Below are 19,583 nucleotides of genomic sequence, written 5' to 3' on the forward strand. Positions count from 1 at the left end.
CAGGGGGAGCCAGAGACACTGTCCTCTCCCCAGAGAGCTGATACTGTACTTATTCAAAATCTCTTTACTGGGGTTGCATGGATACCTGCAAACTCAGGTAAGCTTGTGCATGGGTTCTGCAATGGAAGTGTTTAGGGTAATAAGTGCGTCTTTGTGAAAATGACAGAATTGTAGAATTGCAAAAAAAAAAAAAAAGAAATGAGAATTGACACATTCTGGGTAGAGGTTATTGATGGATTCAGAATTCCAAACAAATTGCTCTTCGGAGCTCTTCACTCCTTCAGGGTGTCTCCAACCTCAAAACCACTCCCTTGGCTGACCTCATTTTTATTTTTGGCGTTAATATGTGAACCCTCTCTGGCTGGATCAGCTTTTTGCATTGAAACATCAAGAAAAAAAAATCTTACTTGATATCTTTTATGCTTTGTGATGTATAGAATACCAAGAAGAATATAGATATCGGTGAATGAATAAAAAACTGTCTAAATTAGGGTGACAAAAGAGAATAAAAATAGGCATGATGAAAGAAAATGCCCCAAATTTTATGAGACTCATATCTAATATAGTGACAGAAAAAAAATAATAAAAGAGTTATATATTATGTACCAGAGAGGGAGAAAGAGCAGAATTCATTGTTGCAAAAAATGAATGAGTATTTGAACACATGAAGATGCCATTAGATCTACGGAAATGGTTGCAAATGTATGCCCCTCTCCTCTTGTCTAGAAAGAAGTCCACAATGGGGACCAAAGGAGTGCATTTCTTTTTTTTTTTTAATTTAAATTTTATTTTTATATTCCACATACAATTACAACCCCCTTATTTTGACCCAAATTTCTCCTTTCCCCACCCCCCATAGAGTGTCTCTGGTTCATAGTTGTTTGTTGATTTTGATATTTTCTTTCTTATAGTTATTCTTTTTCCTGGTCCCTTAATTAAGTTTTCTAGATTCCTGCTATGAGTGAGACCTTCCGGTATTTTTCTTTTTCTTTCTGGCTTATTTCGCTGAGCATGATCCCTTCCAGCTCCATCCATGTTGCTGCGAATTGCATGTATTTATCTTTTTTGAATGCTGAGTAATATTCCATGTTGTATATGTACCACATCTTCTTGATCCAGTCATCTATTTTTGGGCATTTGGGTTATTTACAATGCTTAGTTATTGTAAATAGTGCTGCTATAAACATAGGGGTGCAGGTGCTCTTTGGAATGGATGTTTCTGTGTCCTTTGGGTAAATACCTAGGAGTGGAATTGCTGGATCATATGGAAGCTCTATGTTTAGTAGGTCCAGAAATCTCCACACAGCTATCCATAGTGGTTGGACCAGTTTGCACTCCCACCAACAGTGCAGGAGAGTTCCTTTTTCTCCACACCCTCGCCAACAGAAACTACTATGAACAGTTATATGGAAACAAGTTCAACAATCTAGAGGAGATGGACAAATTCCTACAACTCTACAATCACCCAAAGCTAGATAAAGAAGAAATAGAACACCTAAACTGACCAATTACAAGTGGCGAAATTGAAATGGTAATCAAAAACCTTCCCAAAAACAAAAGCCCAGGACCTGATGGATTTACAAATGAGTTCTACCAAACGTTCAGAAACGAATTAGTGCCTATCTTTCACAAACTCTTCCAAAAAATTGAGAAGGAAGGGATAATACCAAACATGTTCTATGAAGCCAACATTACATTAATACCGAAACCGAACAAGGACAACACAAAAAAGAAAACTACAGGTCAATCTCCTTAATGAACACTGCTGCAAAAATCCTCAATAAAATTTTAGCTATCAGAATCCAACAAGTAGGATTCATGCCAGGGACACAAGGATGGTTCAACATCCGAAAATCAATCAACGTTATCCAACACATCAACAAAAAGAAAGATAAAAACCATATGATAATATCAATAGATGCTGAGAAAGCTTTCGACAAAGTGCAACACCCATTCATGATAAAAGCCCTTGAAATTCTTGGGATACAAGGAACATACCTCAACATCATAAAGGTCATATATGACAAGGCAATAGCCAGTATCATTCTCAGTGGGGAAAAGGAGTGCATTTCTTATTCATAGGAACTGAAAATGCAGACTAGCTGAGGGAGGCCATTGTTCAGAGTTGAGAGTAAACTGAGCTGAGAATGGGGGTGCTGGGTGCTTGGTAAGGAACAAAAGTTGAATAAGTAGAGAAAGCATAGGCTCTTGTGTTGAAATTCAATACTGTGAAGGTGATGATTTTGCCAAAATTAGTGAATTTCATTACTTTTACTGACTTCATAGAGTACAACTAGCTTTTTACCTGCAGACTTAGGAGCAGCAATGTAACAACATAGCTAAAATAAGACATCCTTTGCAGTTTGATGTAAATTGCTTTAAGGCATCATAAAAAATTAGTTCAGTGAAATTTAATAGATATTATTGAATAAATTCAGTATTTTAATTTTGCAAATGAGAGGTTTTGCTCAGTTCACCTGCTTCATTTGTGTTAAAGATGAGGAGTATGCAGGTTTAAGTAATACTCCTATACCCCTGTTGCATTTGAGATTTAAGATGTCTCCTATTTAATTATTCCAAAATCTAATCATGTGTTGGGCAAATACATATGTCCATCAATTGCATATACTTATCAACAACGTAGATGAAATAATTGAGAGAAGAAAAAAAAATAAGAAAAAAGAGATAATGTGTATAATTATTCTTAGTATATTTAATGTCAGAACCTTTTAAATACCACTGAAGTACTTCATTTTTTTCCATTAGTTAAGTCACTGTACTGAGCCTGTGAGTGCATTATCTTATTAATCCTCAGCACACCTTGTTAAGTGAACATTGTCAGCTTTAATATGAGGGAAGAAATTGTTTGCAAAATTAAATTTTTTGTTTTAAGATACACAATTACTAAATTGAATGTAATTCTAAAATAAAAAAAATCATACTATGCTTTAGAGTATATTCTAATTTTTTTTTAAAGATTAATTAATTAATTAATTAATTAATTAATTAATACAAGCACTGGGTACAGTCAGAAGCGCGGGAGGGAGAGAGAATTCACCAGAGCCAGAGCGGGGAGAAGGACCGAGGTACACTGCTGAGGGGAGCAGCGGGCGGCAGGAGAGGTCTGTGCACCATCTGGGACCCTCCTCCTGTGGCCGGGGAGCAGCCGGGGATCGAACCAGCGCTGCAGAGGCCGCGAGCAGCTTCGCAACCCAGCGCTCAACCGCTGCGCCACCGGGGAGGCCCAATATATTCTAATATTTTTACCTTTTATACTCTTGCTTTTATGTTGAGAAGATTAGCAGGTCCCTGGGTAGGTACAAGGTTAATATATTTAGTTATCCTCTTGTTCTTCTTATAAAAGACATAAATTAAGATAATCCAAGGCTCCACCACTAGGTATCCATTCATGAACATTTTCACTTGAATTTCATTTGAAAAGAAAAATGTGGAAAGAAATTCTAAAATTTAAATTTATATTCAGAATTCAAAACTTTGCATTATTGTTGGTGAGCACAAAAATGGCTGTGTATCTCCATTGAAAGAATTGTTAAGAATTGTACAGACCGTAAATTGTTCCTGACTTTGTCTTCATGTTCTTCCACATGAAGATATTACATGTTTTATGGAATATCTTTACATATACTTTTAAAAAATATTGAAGACTATTATTCCTTGTAGTTCTTTCAGTTGATAGTTTATTGTCTAGCCAAGATGGTTCCCTCATTGATATAGTTCTTGTAAAATATTTATTGATCTGTAGTCAGAACTCAATAATTATCTTCTTATTGTTGTAGGATGCATTATATAAGTTGAGGATATTGTTTTTGCATTAGTTGGGATACATGCTGAGCCAAAATAACATAGATAAGATAACCACATGTTTTTCTCATGGGATGTGAGCAATTTCGAGCCAGCAGGGAGCTCCGCCATCCTGAGCAGGTGGCTTTCCTTCCTCGGAGCAGGATAATTCTTCGCTGTCCTATTTCCCAGATACCGGCAACAGGGGAAGAGATTAGGGGAGCAGATACTTTAAGGATAAGGCATTTCACTCACATTCCAGTGGCCAGAACCTATTCACATGGCCACAGCTAATTAGAGAAGTGGTACATTTAGCTGAGTAGCCATATGCTCACTTTGTCACAGTGCAAAGTACAGCAACAGTAGAGGACAACAAATACGCTAATTTGTATTATTAGAATATGATCTTGATAAGAACCATGTCTAAAAATGTATTAAAGATGGAGGAACATGAACTGCATGTTGTGTTGTAGTATAATTCAAGGAAACAAAATAGGAAAAAAGGTTCTGGATTTGGAAATGTGTATGCATTTTGAAACAATCTGAATGACAGAATATTTCAAAGACCATTTTATTACATTTACACACATGCACGCAAACACACATTCCTTTAGCTAGCATGATGGCAAATGGAGAGGCTGTTCATCAAATATAAATAGATAACTTAAAAAAATAAATTGGTCTTAACATTTTTGGAAACAATGCTTTAAGTTCATAAAACATTTACCAGGAACCACTTTTCACTTAATATGCAGACAAAATATTTCATGATAAAGATATATCTAAATTTTGATCAATATCCAAATTAGCAGATATTCTAAATTAATAGGATATACAAGAATGGAATTTGCCTTATGAAAAAGTTTTCTAAATATAAATTGATGAAGAAACTACTGTTTTCTTTTGTACAGAATGCATTTCTGTATATGCAAGAAGATACATTAAAGATAAACACAACTGCGTCAAATCTTTAGTGGCCACTGGAGTGGTCCCCATCTTGGGAAAGCAAACTGCAACAATGCGAGCAGGTTGCAATCATCAGAGAGTTTTGTTGTCTCCTTTTTCTTCTCACCTCTTCCTTTCCCTTTAGGAATCGACGATCTTCTTATAACTTTCTCTTTGTTACTAAGACAAACTGTTATTTCACTTTTCAATAATTCTTTTATCTCTAATTGAATCACGTTTGATACTACAAAGCAGGTGTAAAAATATTTTAAAAGAGGTAGGATTTCTCCTCTACCCCAGTACATCTACTGTTCTTGGCATTGGATGGGAGGGGCCAGGAGTCCAGGAGACTTTGAGCACTGAGTTGAAGGAAAGGGTGCACAGAAAGTGTTGCATTTATTTGTTTATTTTTAAAATATTTATTTATTTATGCATACAAGAACTGGGGTACAGGCCAGAGGTGCAGGGGGGTGAGAAGATTCACTAGAGACAGACAGGGGAACAGAACAGGTAGATTGACTGAAATACATTGCTGAGGGGAGCAGTGGGCTAGACAGGAGAGTCTGCTGTCTAGCAGTCTAGTTTTTTTTAAACAATAACAACAGGGTTTATTAACAGGGAGTGAGAAAAGGGACAGCTAGGAGAGAGAAATTTATAGTATGGCACCTGCTGTCTCTCCTGCCACAGAGCATGTCCATGATTCAGAGCCTGGAGTACAAGCACCATAAGGCTTTCTTCTTAAGTGTATACTGTTTGGACTTCTAACATTTTAAACTTGCACATATAAATATATTTAAGAAAATTCGTGGATTTTTTTTTCCTGGCAGTTTATTTATTTTTGAAGGTAGAGTCATTTTCCACCAGCAGTCTCATAGAACTTCCTGGCTTTTGATTTGCCATTGTGCTTCTCATAAGTTATGTTAAAATCAATACCTTCATATTTCAGTATACTCTGAAAGATGTAAATATGAAATATATCTAAATATTGAGCATTCAGAAATCTTAATTAAATTAGTATTTCATAAGTGTTCTAGGTGAAGAATTTCCTTTCATTAGTAACTCAGACTGATAATTTTTCTTTGACATTGTGGTCATGTCTTCTTATGTAAATAGAATATTCATTTTCTAGGTAGTGGAGAGTTTAATCTGTTAATCTATTTATAACAGAAGATACTCTAAAGCAGAAGATAATCACCAGTGATTTTGACTAGGAAATCAGCAAGTTGCACACAATGACAAGAACTGGGAATCTTCTATTCTGGAGAACGATGCCATGTAGCTGGGTCATAGTAGATTTCCCTTTACCTGCTTGTCAAGTGAGATGGGGCATAACACTCTCCCTCTACACAGAAAAGTTATAAAGATAAAAGGAATATAAAATGAAATATGAAAGTAATAATAGATGCTAATGAAAAACTTTAATGCTCATTGCTTTTTAAAATGTAGCTTTAGATTTCTATTTGTAAAATTAATGCAGTTATTTATCACAGTAATATTACTACTTTACAGAAATAGTATAATCACTTTTTAAATTTAGCTCCTTATTGTTCTTTCACATGTTTTGGTTTTACTTGGAGTTCTTATTTTTCTCAGTGATTGTTGTTGCCTAGCTCATCATCATTTTATGGAAAGAAGCAGTTTTTCTCTAAGTGGAAAGAACTCTATTTGCCAAATTCACTGTAAATAGGACCCACCGACTGGAAATTTTAAAGTAATAAACTAATTTTTTTAAAATAAATGATAGTTAATTAACACTCATTTTGAAGGAGACAGAATGGACTGTGGGGATTTCTAGCCTGTGATAACTTCCAATATTTCATTGATAGGTTTTTAAGTGAGGTACTCTGGGCTCACAAACATTAATTGTGATACTGTAGTAAGATTTTTTTCTTTGCTATTCTGTTCCATTATCAATCAATAATTGACACTTTCTGAAATTATGCTAGCACTTATTGGATAAAGTATTATTGTTTCTCAAATAATCTAATGATTTGGTAATGTTAAGTACACAGAGAGAGATACATAGTGCCTGTGATATGTTCTTGAACTGCATGATAGAGAGGGAAGCTGAAAACTCGTGAGTGATATAGCCACGTTTTAACTTGTCTAAAATAAAGATGGATGATGTGAAAGACCATTATTTGTTACTGCAGACTTTCAATATACAATATGCAGATTTTACCCACCACTTTCCTAAAGATACCTTTAATGTATTTATATCTAATGCAGTCATTTCAGTCAGGTATGATTTTGTTTCCCAGATACTTTTTCAATGTTTGGAAATATTTGTGATCCTCTTACTGGATGTGGGCAGTACTATTGGCATCTAGAGTACGGAGACCAGGGAGGCTGCTTAACATCTGGAAATGCACAGGACATGGCCTCACACCAAAGAATTATCTGGTAAAAGGCATCAATAGCAATTAAGTTTAAAAAATACTCTAAAAGAATAAGGCCAGAATCAATGTATGAAGTTCTTTAAATGAGTATACATTTTAAAATTTTTAAAATTATTTATCAGTATTTTACACATAGCAGATTTGCTTTAGAAAAGTCATTTGTCAAGGGCCTCCCCGGTGGCGCAGCGGGTGAGCGCTGGGTTTCGAAGCTGCCCCGCGGCCTCTGCGCCACCGGTTCGATCCCCCGCTGCTCCCCGGCCATCGGAGGAGGGTCCCACATGGCGCGCAGACCTCTCCTGCTGCCCGCTGCTCCCCTCAGCAGTGTACTTCGGTCCTTCTGCCTGCTCTGCTCTCCGCTCTGGCTCTGGTGAATTCTCTCACCCTCCTGCGCTTCTGACTGTACCCAGTGCATGTATAAACAAAAAAAAAAAAAAAAAAAAAAACAAATAAAGAAAGAAAGAAAGAAAACATGCCTCTCTCTATATATATATTAAAAAAAAAAAGAAAAGTCATTTGTCAATAAGATGTGACAATTAAGGGCAAATTAAACTGTGCTGCTTTTAAGAATTCTTTTGTTGGCATTGAAATGAATTTAGGTCATTGGGGTTTAGGGAACATTAAGCAGCTCACTCAGCCTATGTTTAATTATTTTTAAATTTATTTTTAATGAAATTTAATATTATCTCTTTAAATTACATATGAATTTTCTGGTCAAAATACATACTCAGTTCACAATTCTTATAGAGATACGAAAAGGGAATGAGGCTAGGTTATTAACTTATCTCTGAATTCAAAATAACACCAGATAGCTTATTATATGTATTCTAATTGTCCTGTTTTAAAACTAAATATTCTTAAAGATGAGTTTATAATTTACTTTGGTTGTGAAATGTATCCAATCTGAAACATTTTGCTGTGACTCTTTTACACACCTTATCTTTTGTTCTAGTTTAATTTCTCTATTCCAGGAATGACCCCTAGTAGTTCACTTGTATCTCTTAATAAATATGATTATCTTTTCCTATGTATGGAGAAAGTGAAGAGGCATGTTTATGGTTTTCACTTGTTCTGTCCCTTCTTAAATCTTTAACATATTGCTCAAAATGGCTTCATCGACTTCTTGTTAGTAGAAACCAGGACAAGTAGCAGTGTGTGTAATGGAACATTCACCAGTTCTTACTTCATTGTTCCTAAATATTCTTCCAAAAGATAATGTCCCATTTGAAACATGACACTGTTCCTGCTAAGAAGCTGTTTTATATGCTAGGAAGCTGTATCATATTAAATTGAAAGAGTAGAATTAGTAGGAACAGTATTACAAACTTCTTTTTGATATTAAAATTCCAATTTTATGTAGTTATTATCAGAATGAATAGTATGCATTATAATCTGAGAACATGACCAGTTGTTCCTGTGTATATACTTGTCTATATGTGTATGTGTGCATGTGGGTATATGTATATAGTTGCATATATATACACATATATTTGTATATATATTCAGATGTTGTTCATAGTAAATAAATCTATTAAAATTTGAATTCTTTCTATGTACTAACTTCTAGTAACTATGTACTAACTTCTGGTAACTATATGTTACTAGAAGTTCTGAGCTAGGTATTATCAGTCTAAAATAGCTTGGAGTTGACTATATGATAAGGTATAAACCAATATCCTGACTTTTTATAGCTCTCCATTATAGTTTCCCAATTTGCCTTTTGATCTTTATTTTTCATAAATTCCCTGTGTCAAACACATTCTGCTTTCTTTCCCCCCTTATTAAAGCACCTGTCTCCTCCAAAGCATGATTGTATCCCCATCTTTTTTATTGTGATAACCCATGAGATTTTACTTTTTTCTGCATTCTCATAATTTTCTGCATATCTTCATCGGGACACTAATACTCTCTCAAAATGACCATTTCTTTTTTTTTCTTTTTCTGTATTTGCTTTATTATTGAAATCTAATTATCTTGAGATGCTGTGTTTATATTCCATTACATAACTAAGCAGCACCTTACTTATATAGCTGTGTTATTTTTTTAAGTTCAAAATAAATATTGATTTTAAAATGCAAGGAAGAACTTATATCAGCATTCACATTCCCAGGCAGCCTGACACAGTAATCAGTGTACCTCCAGTCATGCAGTCAGTGTTCACTGAGTGCCTGCTATGTGCCAGCACTTTGTACTTGCTGGATTGTAATGAACCAAACAGGCAAAATCACTTTCCATCTTGAAACTTGATTCTTGTTTAGAATATAGAAAATACATAATAAACCTGATATTTAAATAAATTATGTAAGATCATATTTGCATAATGTTTGTATTATGTTTGCTTAAATGTAACAAAATGGAAATCTCAAGCCACAGGAATTTCAAAGGTAGTCTCCCATCTCAAAAAGCTAAGTTATAGGGGAAGTCAATAAAGGGACTATGATTTGCTTGATATGAAGATGGAGAGATTCAAATGCAATTCTTTTAATATTATTAATACAATGTCATTCATCTTATGACTGCTTATATCTTCATCGGTTTATTCTAACTACATTGGATTAATATATTTCAACGGTTGATGTTGGTTTTAGTTTTTTACCAGCTGTGTTAAGTACAATTCATTATATACTAATGAGTATTTAAAATATATTTTAAAAGTTCGACATTCCTTTAAGACATTGCATCTTTTACTATTTTAATCAAAGTAGAAGAGGGGAGAATTTGAAAGGAAAAGACCAGTGGTTAAGTAGGCAATATTGCCTATCTTTTATGGCAAAATTCACTTTTTAATTCACAGGGGAATGTTAGGTTTTGTTTTTATTGCCTTTATTGTTGGTAAAGTACATTCTAAAATCAATTCATATCTAGTGCCACTGGTTACACTTTACCTTAGGGGAAGAATTCTTCACATATCTCAACATCTTTCTATGTTGGCTAATTAGATGGTGATGAGACTTATGATAAATGAAAAGAAAAACATTATTTTTGAATCATTGTAAAATTTCCTAAGGGTAATTTAATGTTTGAAAGTAACCAAAAAAGAACTTGCATTATTCTTTTAAATTGATAGATCTTTTAGAAAAAAGACATTACTCAGTTATTGGGGAACAAATAGATCAGAAGCCAAGGGAACACTTAATAAACAAACAAAAAAACTAAGTAACCTCATATTGCAAAATTCAAAGGTGAAATTGATTTTGTGACTAAAGTAGGTGAGGTGACAGTGGAGACCATTATTCTGCCTATAACAGCTATCACTTCTGTCACTCAGTAGTTTTTCTACCTCTGATCTTTTCACTTCTGTGACTATCCAACTGTTATCCTATAGTGAAAGAATCTTATTATTTCAGGGTATTATCATTGTTTAGGTAACTCTTTTGTATCTGGCTCCTCATAGGTCATTGATTCAGAAGTTAACTGCTTCTAGGTGTGGTCTATCTTTGTGCATTTAGTCGGCATTTAGTCGGCCCAGGGCAAGGTGACACATCAGAATATTGCCACTTATGTGCAAGTAAACTCTTACGGGTTCTTCTTTCATCAAGAACTGTCAAAGGGGAAACTTCCCTCAGAAAGATGGCTGTGAATAAGACAGTGCTTGTTTGCTTGTCAAGGATATATTCCTGGGGTGAGAAGTAAATATATGTGTTTGAAGGAAGTAGTTGTCAAATTTCTCATACTTAAGTTTTATTTTTTATTTTTATTTTTTTTAATAGAGACACGTTTTATTTATTTATTTGTTTGTTTGTTTTTGTTTATACATGCACTGGGTACAGTCAGAAGCGCAGGAGGGTGAGAGAATTCATCAGAGCCAGAGCGGGGAGCAGAGCAGGCAGAAGGACCGAAGTACACTGCTGAGGGGAGCAGCGGGTGGCAGGAGAGGTCTGCGTGCCATGTGGGACCCTCCTCCGGTGGCCGGGGAGCAGCCGGGGATCGAACCGGCGCTGCAGAGGCCGCGGGCAGCTTCGCAACCCAGCGCTCAACTGCTGCACCACCGGGGAGGCCCCTCATACTTAAGTTTTAATATGTGGAAATTTGAGTTTCTCTTCAGGGAATTTAAGTTAATCATGAGCTGCCATTCTCTCTCAGGAGGGAAAAAATTAAACTCCCCAATTTTAGGGTGAGTCTCTTTTAGTTCAGAGTCTTTTTGTGGTCAATTACGGATTTAAATATTGTCTAATGTTCTTTGTTCCTTGGCATCTGGGTGTAAGGGGAAACATTTGTTTATTGGGTTAGTGTATTTGCTTTCTTTTGCTCTCTTGGCATAGATGATGAGTGTAATTGCTTCCAAGAATTTGGCCTCACCTTGCAGAGGGCCCCTCGACCCTTGGTGGTTTTAACCATCATCCCTCAGCTGGACTTCTGTTTTCCACTGTCCATTCATCACTCTACATCGAGATCCCCTTTCTGGAACCCTTTGATCCTTCACTGGGTAGTTTCCTGGTAGAGACACTGATCCTTAATTCCTACATCCTGATGAAGCCATGGGACAGAGTGGCAGTGCAGACTCCCTTTCCCAGATTACTGTAACACTTTTGCTCCACTGAACAGTACTTTGCTCCTTTATGAGGTGAATGGGACTCATATTCCCTCCACCTGATGTTTTAAAACCTGAATTCCAATGTTCTCATTAATGCATTGGTTAATTAACTGTGTTTCTTTACATTTCTTAAGTGAGTAAGTAATCTAGGTGAAACACATAAGATTGGTATAAAATAGCTGTTTAAAAGTGATTGCTGGGCCTCCCTGGTGGCGCAAGGGGTTAAGACGCAACCTATGAAGCTGCTGCAGCCATTGCAGCATGAGTTCGATCCTCAGCCAGGGAGCAACCCACATAGTGCAGCAGACCTCTCCTGTCTTGCCTTCTGCTCCCCTCAGCAGTGTATTTCAGTCAGTCTGCCTGTTCTGCTCTCTACCCTGTCTCTGGTGAATCCCCTCACCCCCCACACCTCTGGCTTGTACCCTAGTTCTTGTATGTATAAATAAATAAATCTTAAAAAAAAAAAAAAAGAAAACACGAACCTGTTAGAAACATTCTTATATTTAAAGTCTATAAAGTTAGGAGATAGACCAGATGTGGTCTTTGGGCACTAGATTGTGCACTGCTGAGTTAAAGAATACTTGAACAATTTGGCCATCTTAAAAATGGTAAGGGAATGTTGCGGAAAAATAAGTTGTAACTATGATTTAATGAACAATAACAGAAATGAAAATCAATACTATTCGCTGTAAATGTCTATAGAAAATTATGGTCCATATGTTGCACCTTTTTGTAAACGTGAAGCTTGATGATCCCCACTATAATCAGAGTGATAGCTGGCCAATGAAAAGGGACTCATGGGCAGACGAGCTATGATGCTTTAGCACTACAGTCTGGACCCTAGAGTGAGTATTGGGGTACAGACTCCTTCTCAGGACTTATAATCACAGTAGTTTTTTTTTTTTTTTTACCATTCTACAGTGAAAGTGATTGCTAATAGAATCTTCTAGTTATCTAAAACTTGCAAGCATATTTGTCTTTCTGTAGCCATCTCTGCAGGTATGTATACTATCTGTGGTCTAATAAATACATTTACTAAGCAGTTAAATTAATGAGTGGTGTTAGTTTTTAAATATTAAAATTTGAGGATATTTAACAGTGTATTAGTCTGAAGATTATCTTTAATCTATGAACTTAGAGATAAGAGACTTAGTGGTTTTCAGTGAAAGAGGTAGGACAACCATAATCTATACTGTCACAGCAAAACATGGTCTGTGACTTTAGCAGTGAAAGCATATTGAAGTCATTCAACTGCGGTTGCAAAAAAGGAAGAATGTACATGTGACAAGTATTTTTATTCAAACTGTGTCAAGGAGGGCAATGAGGAGACTTGAACACCAGAAAAGTTAAAGCATATTGGTGTATCACTCAGGAAGAAAAGCATCCTGACTTGAATTCTCTTTGCTGCATTCTTTCTCGTAGGAGGAAAGGAGACCAGCGTGGCATAGCATATGGGGAATTGACTTGTGATTTGAATGGAAAACTCTTTTATTTTTTTGAATGGAACTCTTTTATCTGATGCCAAAGCCGGTGTTAGTTCCACCTTGCTTTTCTTTGAGGAAAGGCATTGGTTTGGATGGTAATAAATAATCTTTTTTATTAAAGGATAAGGAAAATTAGGAAGCGGAAAATATGCTTAAGATTCTGTAAATTTTCTCATGTTAACATATTAATTGTAGAAATGCCATTTCTTTTAACAGTAGGATTATAAATATGTATTATGAAAGTAAAGTCATAAATATCCATGTGAAATTTCTACTGTCAGAACTGTTTAACAAACAATTAAACAGGTTTTTTGAGAGCACTTTGCCATATTTTAGGCAAAGTATGTTGTATTCTATAAAAACAGAAGCAAGAGGTAGGTTTTTGTTTTTGTGGGAAAATTATATGGTTTTAATTCATTTTTATTACCAAGAAAATATTTCAAATGTGGTTTTGTACATAAAAAATACAGTAGGATATTTATATTGGGTCTCTAGACTTATTCTTTTTTGACTTCATTTATTTAAAGTTTATTTGTAAACTAGGTCTTTTTTATATTTTAAGTATTTAAAACTTATTCTAGGAACAGAACTGAGAAAACATTTGAGGAAAAAATGTATGTAATTGAATTAAACTTTTTTTCTGATTTATAATCTATTCATTCTTTAAACTACTTATAGTGTAGTGTAGTGATAATTATGGGCACTTTTGTAGCATGTAATGCAAAGTACAGTTTGTGCATCCTGATCTATTCTCCACCAACTCTGCATTCCATTGTAGTCTCTAGACCACAGGAAGCAGCCTAGACTTCAGGCAGACATGAGCAAGATATAAATGGTACAAGCATAACTGCCTTTCACACACATTAGTTATATTGGCTATACCACAGAGAACTAAATATACTGAATCAATGAAGGTGATGTTGAGGTGTACCTACTTGTACCCCAAGTCAATTAACCTATTCGGGAGTTCATGTTGCTGAATGTCATCTTAGGCAGAAATGAAAGACCTTTAGATTGAATGGCATTCTTCATGGATAACCTGTGCCTTTAAAATGGTTTTCAATAATCTGCCCTCAGCAGAAAGTATAAGAAAGCCAGTATATGCAAAAATTTTGAATGAAACAAAATATGGGGATTTTAGATGACTAAATTAATGTGCCTTAAATAATTGGAATGAAAACCAAAATTCAAACAATTTTGTATGGGAAAAACTTCATGGTTTGGATGTCAAACAATTTTGGGAGTGAAAATTGTATTTACATCTTTAAATCTGATTACTTTTTAACTCCTTCAGTGAAAAATTTTAACTCCTGTAAAGCTAACATGCTCTGTTTGGGAGGTTAGCGTATATATTTGTGTCCACTTGAAAGCAGTATTCACCATGGCCTCTGTGCTCAGCCGGGACCAGGCTGTAGAACCTGTTGGTAATAATGCTGAATGCTGGAGTTGTGCCAGAAAAATACAGGGTTGAGCTGGTTCTTGCATATGCCTGGATTCACTTCCCATAAGATGGTAAAATCCTGGCAGGATCTGGCTTTCAAAGATGGGTTAGTCATGCATGTGCAGCCCATCTGTTGGATGCATAAGGGATTTCCTCTCAGCTCAGCCCTCCAGCCACAAACATGGTCATATTCTCCCATTTTCTCTAGTTCTTCTCCTGCCAGGAGGGTGCAAGCTCTATAAACCAAGTGTCTCTTATGCTCCTCTAGGGAATTCCTTTCATAGATGCTGATTGCTGATGGGAGCCAGAAATGTAGTTGAGTTCTATTTGTGCTGCATAGCTCCTTTTTAATAGTTTGATTCAGTGGTTTAAAAAATACAATCTGTTATAAAAAAATCTTTACACTGTTTCTGTTTTAAGCAAACTTTAATGTAGACCTCAGTGACCTTCCCCTCCTGTTTGTGAAACGAAACTCACTGTGTAGATGAACCTGAGCAGGGCCTTTATAGCCTCTTTCTCTTTTCTCTCTCCATAAGGTTGAGCAGCATACACTTTAACCTCAGAGGTTGTGGGAAAGGAAGACAGGGAGAAATTTCTCTCAGCACATTATCACATCCTCTTCTTACCTCTGCTCTTTTCATTGCAAACATCTTTGATCGCCCTGCTTCAGTTCTCCATTTCTAGAATGTCCTTTCTTTTTCTTTAAAATGCTCATGGTTTTGTGGTTTCAGGGTACAACATCGAATCACAAAATTGCATATAAAAGTCTTGGTGGTTCAAGATGTTCTACAAACTGTTAACATGATATGCTATTTCGGTGAGCTGGTGATCTTATGGCAAATTAGTATACATTTTTTGATACACCTGAATACCAAAATAATCAAGATGAATATAGGAGAAGGGAGCCTTTTTCTAATCAGTTGTCAATAGTTTTCAATTCATTCTAATATGAATTTAGCGCCAAATTAGCAATAAATGTGTTTATTAATTTTCCTTTCCCTTTGCATAGATTTATGAGAAATACCAAGATTTGTATACTGTGGAACCAAATAATGCACGCCAGTTGGTGGAAATTGCAGCCAGGGATATTGAGAAACTTCTAAGCAACCGATCTAAAGCCTTGGTGGTGAGTTTAAATTGGATCTGTTCATTTTATTTCCTATTACACATTATTTACTTTCCTGCTTTATTTGGAGGTGTTCTTTAGTATGTCTTCTTTACCTACAAAACTGTTTTCATCTATTATGTTTATAAAAGATGAGTTTGGTTTCATTGTGAACCCAAAGTAATTAGCTTATTTCTATTAATTTTTCAGTATTATTAGGCATAGTACATTTGATTGATACATATATCAATTTATGCATGTGTAAGTTACGATAAAACATTTACATCTGTCTTATAGCATAAAGCTCAAAAATATTTTCAGCACCCTTAAAAATGACTTTTGTAACAGTCTCCTATCCTAACAACTTGCCTCCCAGCCAGAGTAGCCAGTACTCTGGTTATTCAATTAATTGTTTTGTGCTTCTTAAAATTAGTTGTATTTCATGTAAATGTTTTGCTAAGCAAAATATTTTTCAGTTTAGGATTGTTTTATCAGCTTTAGTAAAAGCACTTGCTTTCTTCCATCAACAACTTTTTTGTGTGACTTATCTGCCTATTCGTATTTGCTTAATTCATTTTTTTTACAATTAAATATTATGCTATGAAGATATATCTCAATTTGCTCATTTATTCTCTGTTGGTAAATATTTGGATTATTTCCAGATGAATGCTACCCTGAGTAATGCTAAATTTTCATGAATAAGAATTTTCAAGAGTATATGTAAGGTCACTATATGTTAATAGGTAATCACAAAGTCAGCTTTACAAAAGTGTCATAGTTTTTCTCTTTAGTATCAATTTAGACCTCTTCTCATAAGACATGAGTCACAAGACAAGAACATAGATCCATTGGTCTATTTTCGGGCCAATAGTGGCAATGTCAGGTTTTGTAAGTACAGGCAATCAAATTGGTATAAAATGTACCTGTGAATATTACAAATGAGCAAACATCTTGTTATATGTCCACCATTCTTGTTTCCTCTTTAGGGAAATATCTGTTCATATCATGCATTTTAATTTTTTTTTTTTTTAAATGTTCATTTTCTTTTTTTTTTTTTTTATAGAGGCATGTTTTTATTTATTTATTTATTTGTTTGTTCGTTCGTTTTGTTTATACATGCACTGGGTACAGTCAGAAGCACGGGAGGGTGAGAGAATTCACCAGAGCCAGAGCGGGGAGCAGAGCAGGCAGAAGGACCGAAGTACACTGCTGAGGGGAGCAGCGGGCGGCAGGAGAGGTCTGCGCGCCATGTGGGACCCTCCTCCGGTGGCCGGGGAGCAGCCGGGGATCGAACCGGCGCCGCAGAGGTCGCCGGCAGCTTTGCAACCCAGCGCTCAACCGCTGCGCCACCGGGGAGGCCCCATTTTAATTTTTTAAATTGATTTTTAGGTTGCACATATTTGATAATAATTTATTTAACTAATATATGCTGCAATTTTTTTTTCCCAGTTTGTGACTTGTCTTTTCATTTTCTTAATGGTGTCCTTTTGGTAAAATAAGTTCTTTCTTAATTTTAATGTAGTCAAAGTTAATTAAATATATTTTTATATTTTGATATATATGTTTTTAAGCAATCTTTTGCTACCTTGAAGTTATAAATATAATTTTTGTTTATATTTATAGGTCCAGTTTAACATGCTGATTTATTTACCTATAGCCAATATCAATAAATAGTTTTAAGCTATCAATCCAAAGTAAAATTTTTCCAATCAGTTTTCCCAGGGTCATCTTTACCTTGTCTTTTCTCGGTAATCTCCAGTTACCAAACTAAGTGTCTGGCAGACCCAGTCTCTCACCATATTATTCTTCAGAAGTATCTTAAATATTCTTTAATTCACATTTTAAGTAAATTTTAGATTCAAAATGTAATTATCTATGAACATTTGACTGGGATTTTGATTGGCATCACATTGATGCAGATGAAATTGGGAAGAATTGATTATCTTTTGTTTCTCTATATACAAACCTAATATTCTCAGCAATTTTTTTGTCATTCAAAAGTGTTTATAAATTTCTTTTTCTTTTTGATTGAAGTAACATTAGTTTTCAATACTATGTATATTTTAGGAGTATAGGTTTATATTTCTTCAAATGTATTGATACCAAAATTCCTGGTCTTGGTCCCCTTCACCAATCAGAAGAATTGAATTTTAAGGGGAAGGAAAGTCATTTCATTTAGTTGTTGACAAATGAGGAGGTGGTAGATGCAAGTCCAAGAAACTAACCCTCTTCTTACTAGCAAAGCACAGAGGTGTTTAAGTGGAGTGATAAGGACATGATGGGGGAAGTGGGTTAGGATCAGCCTGCCCCTTCTTTTAACATGAGCATCTGATGACTTTGTTGGCATCACCTATTCTGGTCACTGTCTGGTGGTCAGCAGTTCTCAAGTCTTTTTCAGGTTTTTGTCCCTGGCTATGTTTTGAAGTTCCTTTGCAGCAAGGCCCTTTGCCTTTAGAATGCAAGGAAAAAGCAAGATGTTAAATGTTGTCATTTTTTTAAAATATTTGAGTAGTGTGCTGCTGTGTATATATACCATGTCTTTATCCACTCATCTTGTTGGACACTTGGGTTGTTTCAATACTTTGGCTTTTGTAAATGGTGCTGCACTGAATATGTGTGTGCATATGTCTTTTCAAAAAGATTTAAAATGTCTTTGTAAAGTTCTTATATATCCTTAGTTAGATGGAATGTCAGTAGTCAGATTTTGTTCCTCTGATTCTACAAATCTCAGTACTATTTTGATATTTGTCCCAGAACAACTCTTTATTTCATCTCATACAGCTCTTTAGCTTGATCTCTTTCTTTCTCTCTCTCATATATATATAAATATATACATACACACATATCTATCTATCTATATATATATATCTATCTTGTAGTGCTCAGAAGGCTTCCATGCTTCTTGGAAAGTACATGCCTTTATATTATGTTTTTTAAGTATCTAGAATCATGTTGCAATGTAACTGTAAGTTCCTTTGGAATATTTGGTATGCCATAGTGCCAGAAGTTGAAAAACTTAACTTTCAAAAATGTATTAATGGATAATCCATAATAAATTCTCATGACTGGATGATTCAGAGCATTATTATCTTTAATTTTGAGTATGTGGATACCTTTTTAAAGTCTCATTTAGAGATGTAAAGTGTGCTTTCAATAAAAGTGTATCTAATAAAAATAAGATACTTTCTATAAACTTTTTTTTTAAATTCATTTATTTATGCATGCAAGAGCTGGGTACAGGCCAGAGGTGTGGGGGATGAGAGGATTCACCAGAGACAGAGTGGGGAACAGAACAGGCAGACTGACTGAAGTACACTGCTGATGGGAGCAGCGGGCGAGACAGGAGAGGTCTGCTGCACCATGTGGGCTGCTCCCCTGCTGGCTGAGGGATAGAACTCATGCTGAAGAGGCTGCGGACAGCTTCATAAGTTGCGTCTTAATCCCTTGGGCCATCAGGGAGGTCCCTATAAAAGTGGTTTTATTTAGTTAGTGATGACTGAAAATGCTTCCATTTATATTTCCTTCAACTGTAGGAAGCAGGTAATCTGGATATCAAAGTCCCTTGGAAAAGGGTAGTAGAATGAAATACTATGTATGTGTTATATTTGTGTGTGTGTGTGTGTGTGTATAGGTATGTATATATATATTCTTAATTGAATTAATTGGGAATCTCTGGAGACTTCTCAATTATTTTGAATTGAAGCTTAGGACATCAGGTATATTATTTGAGTGCTGTGTGGGTTAGTGATTTCTTAAATGTGTGATGTCAGTATAGAAGATATAATGACTAAATGAATGCATAATTAGATTTTTATGCCAGGAGAAAAATTCATGTTTATTTTCAGACAAAACTCTTTATTTGCTTTTTTTGATTCCA

General features: G+C 35.3%; 1 protein-coding gene across 9 annotated transcripts in view; it reads left to right on the forward strand.

Annotated features, from left to right (window-relative positions):
* CACNA2D1 (calcium voltage-gated channel auxiliary subunit alpha2delta 1) overlaps window positions 1-19,583 on the forward strand; it is a gene marked incomplete at both ends in the record, with an annotated part of 412,192 nt that overhangs the window by 85,477 nt on the left and 307,132 nt on the right. For all 9 annotated transcript variants that reach the window (XM_084230055.1, XM_084230054.1, XM_084230056.1 and 6 more), the window contains one exon: window positions 15,611-15,727. In XM_084230055.1, coding sequence (XP_084086181.1) covers window positions 15,611-15,727 — 117 coding nt within the window. The remainder of the gene's footprint in view (window positions 1-15,610; window positions 15,728-19,583) is intronic.

Source organism: Talpa europaea (assembly GCF_964194135.1).
Source record: "Talpa europaea genome assembly, chromosome: 3".
NCBI classification, from domain to species: Eukaryota; Metazoa; Chordata; class Mammalia; order Eulipotyphla; family Talpidae; genus Talpa; species Talpa europaea.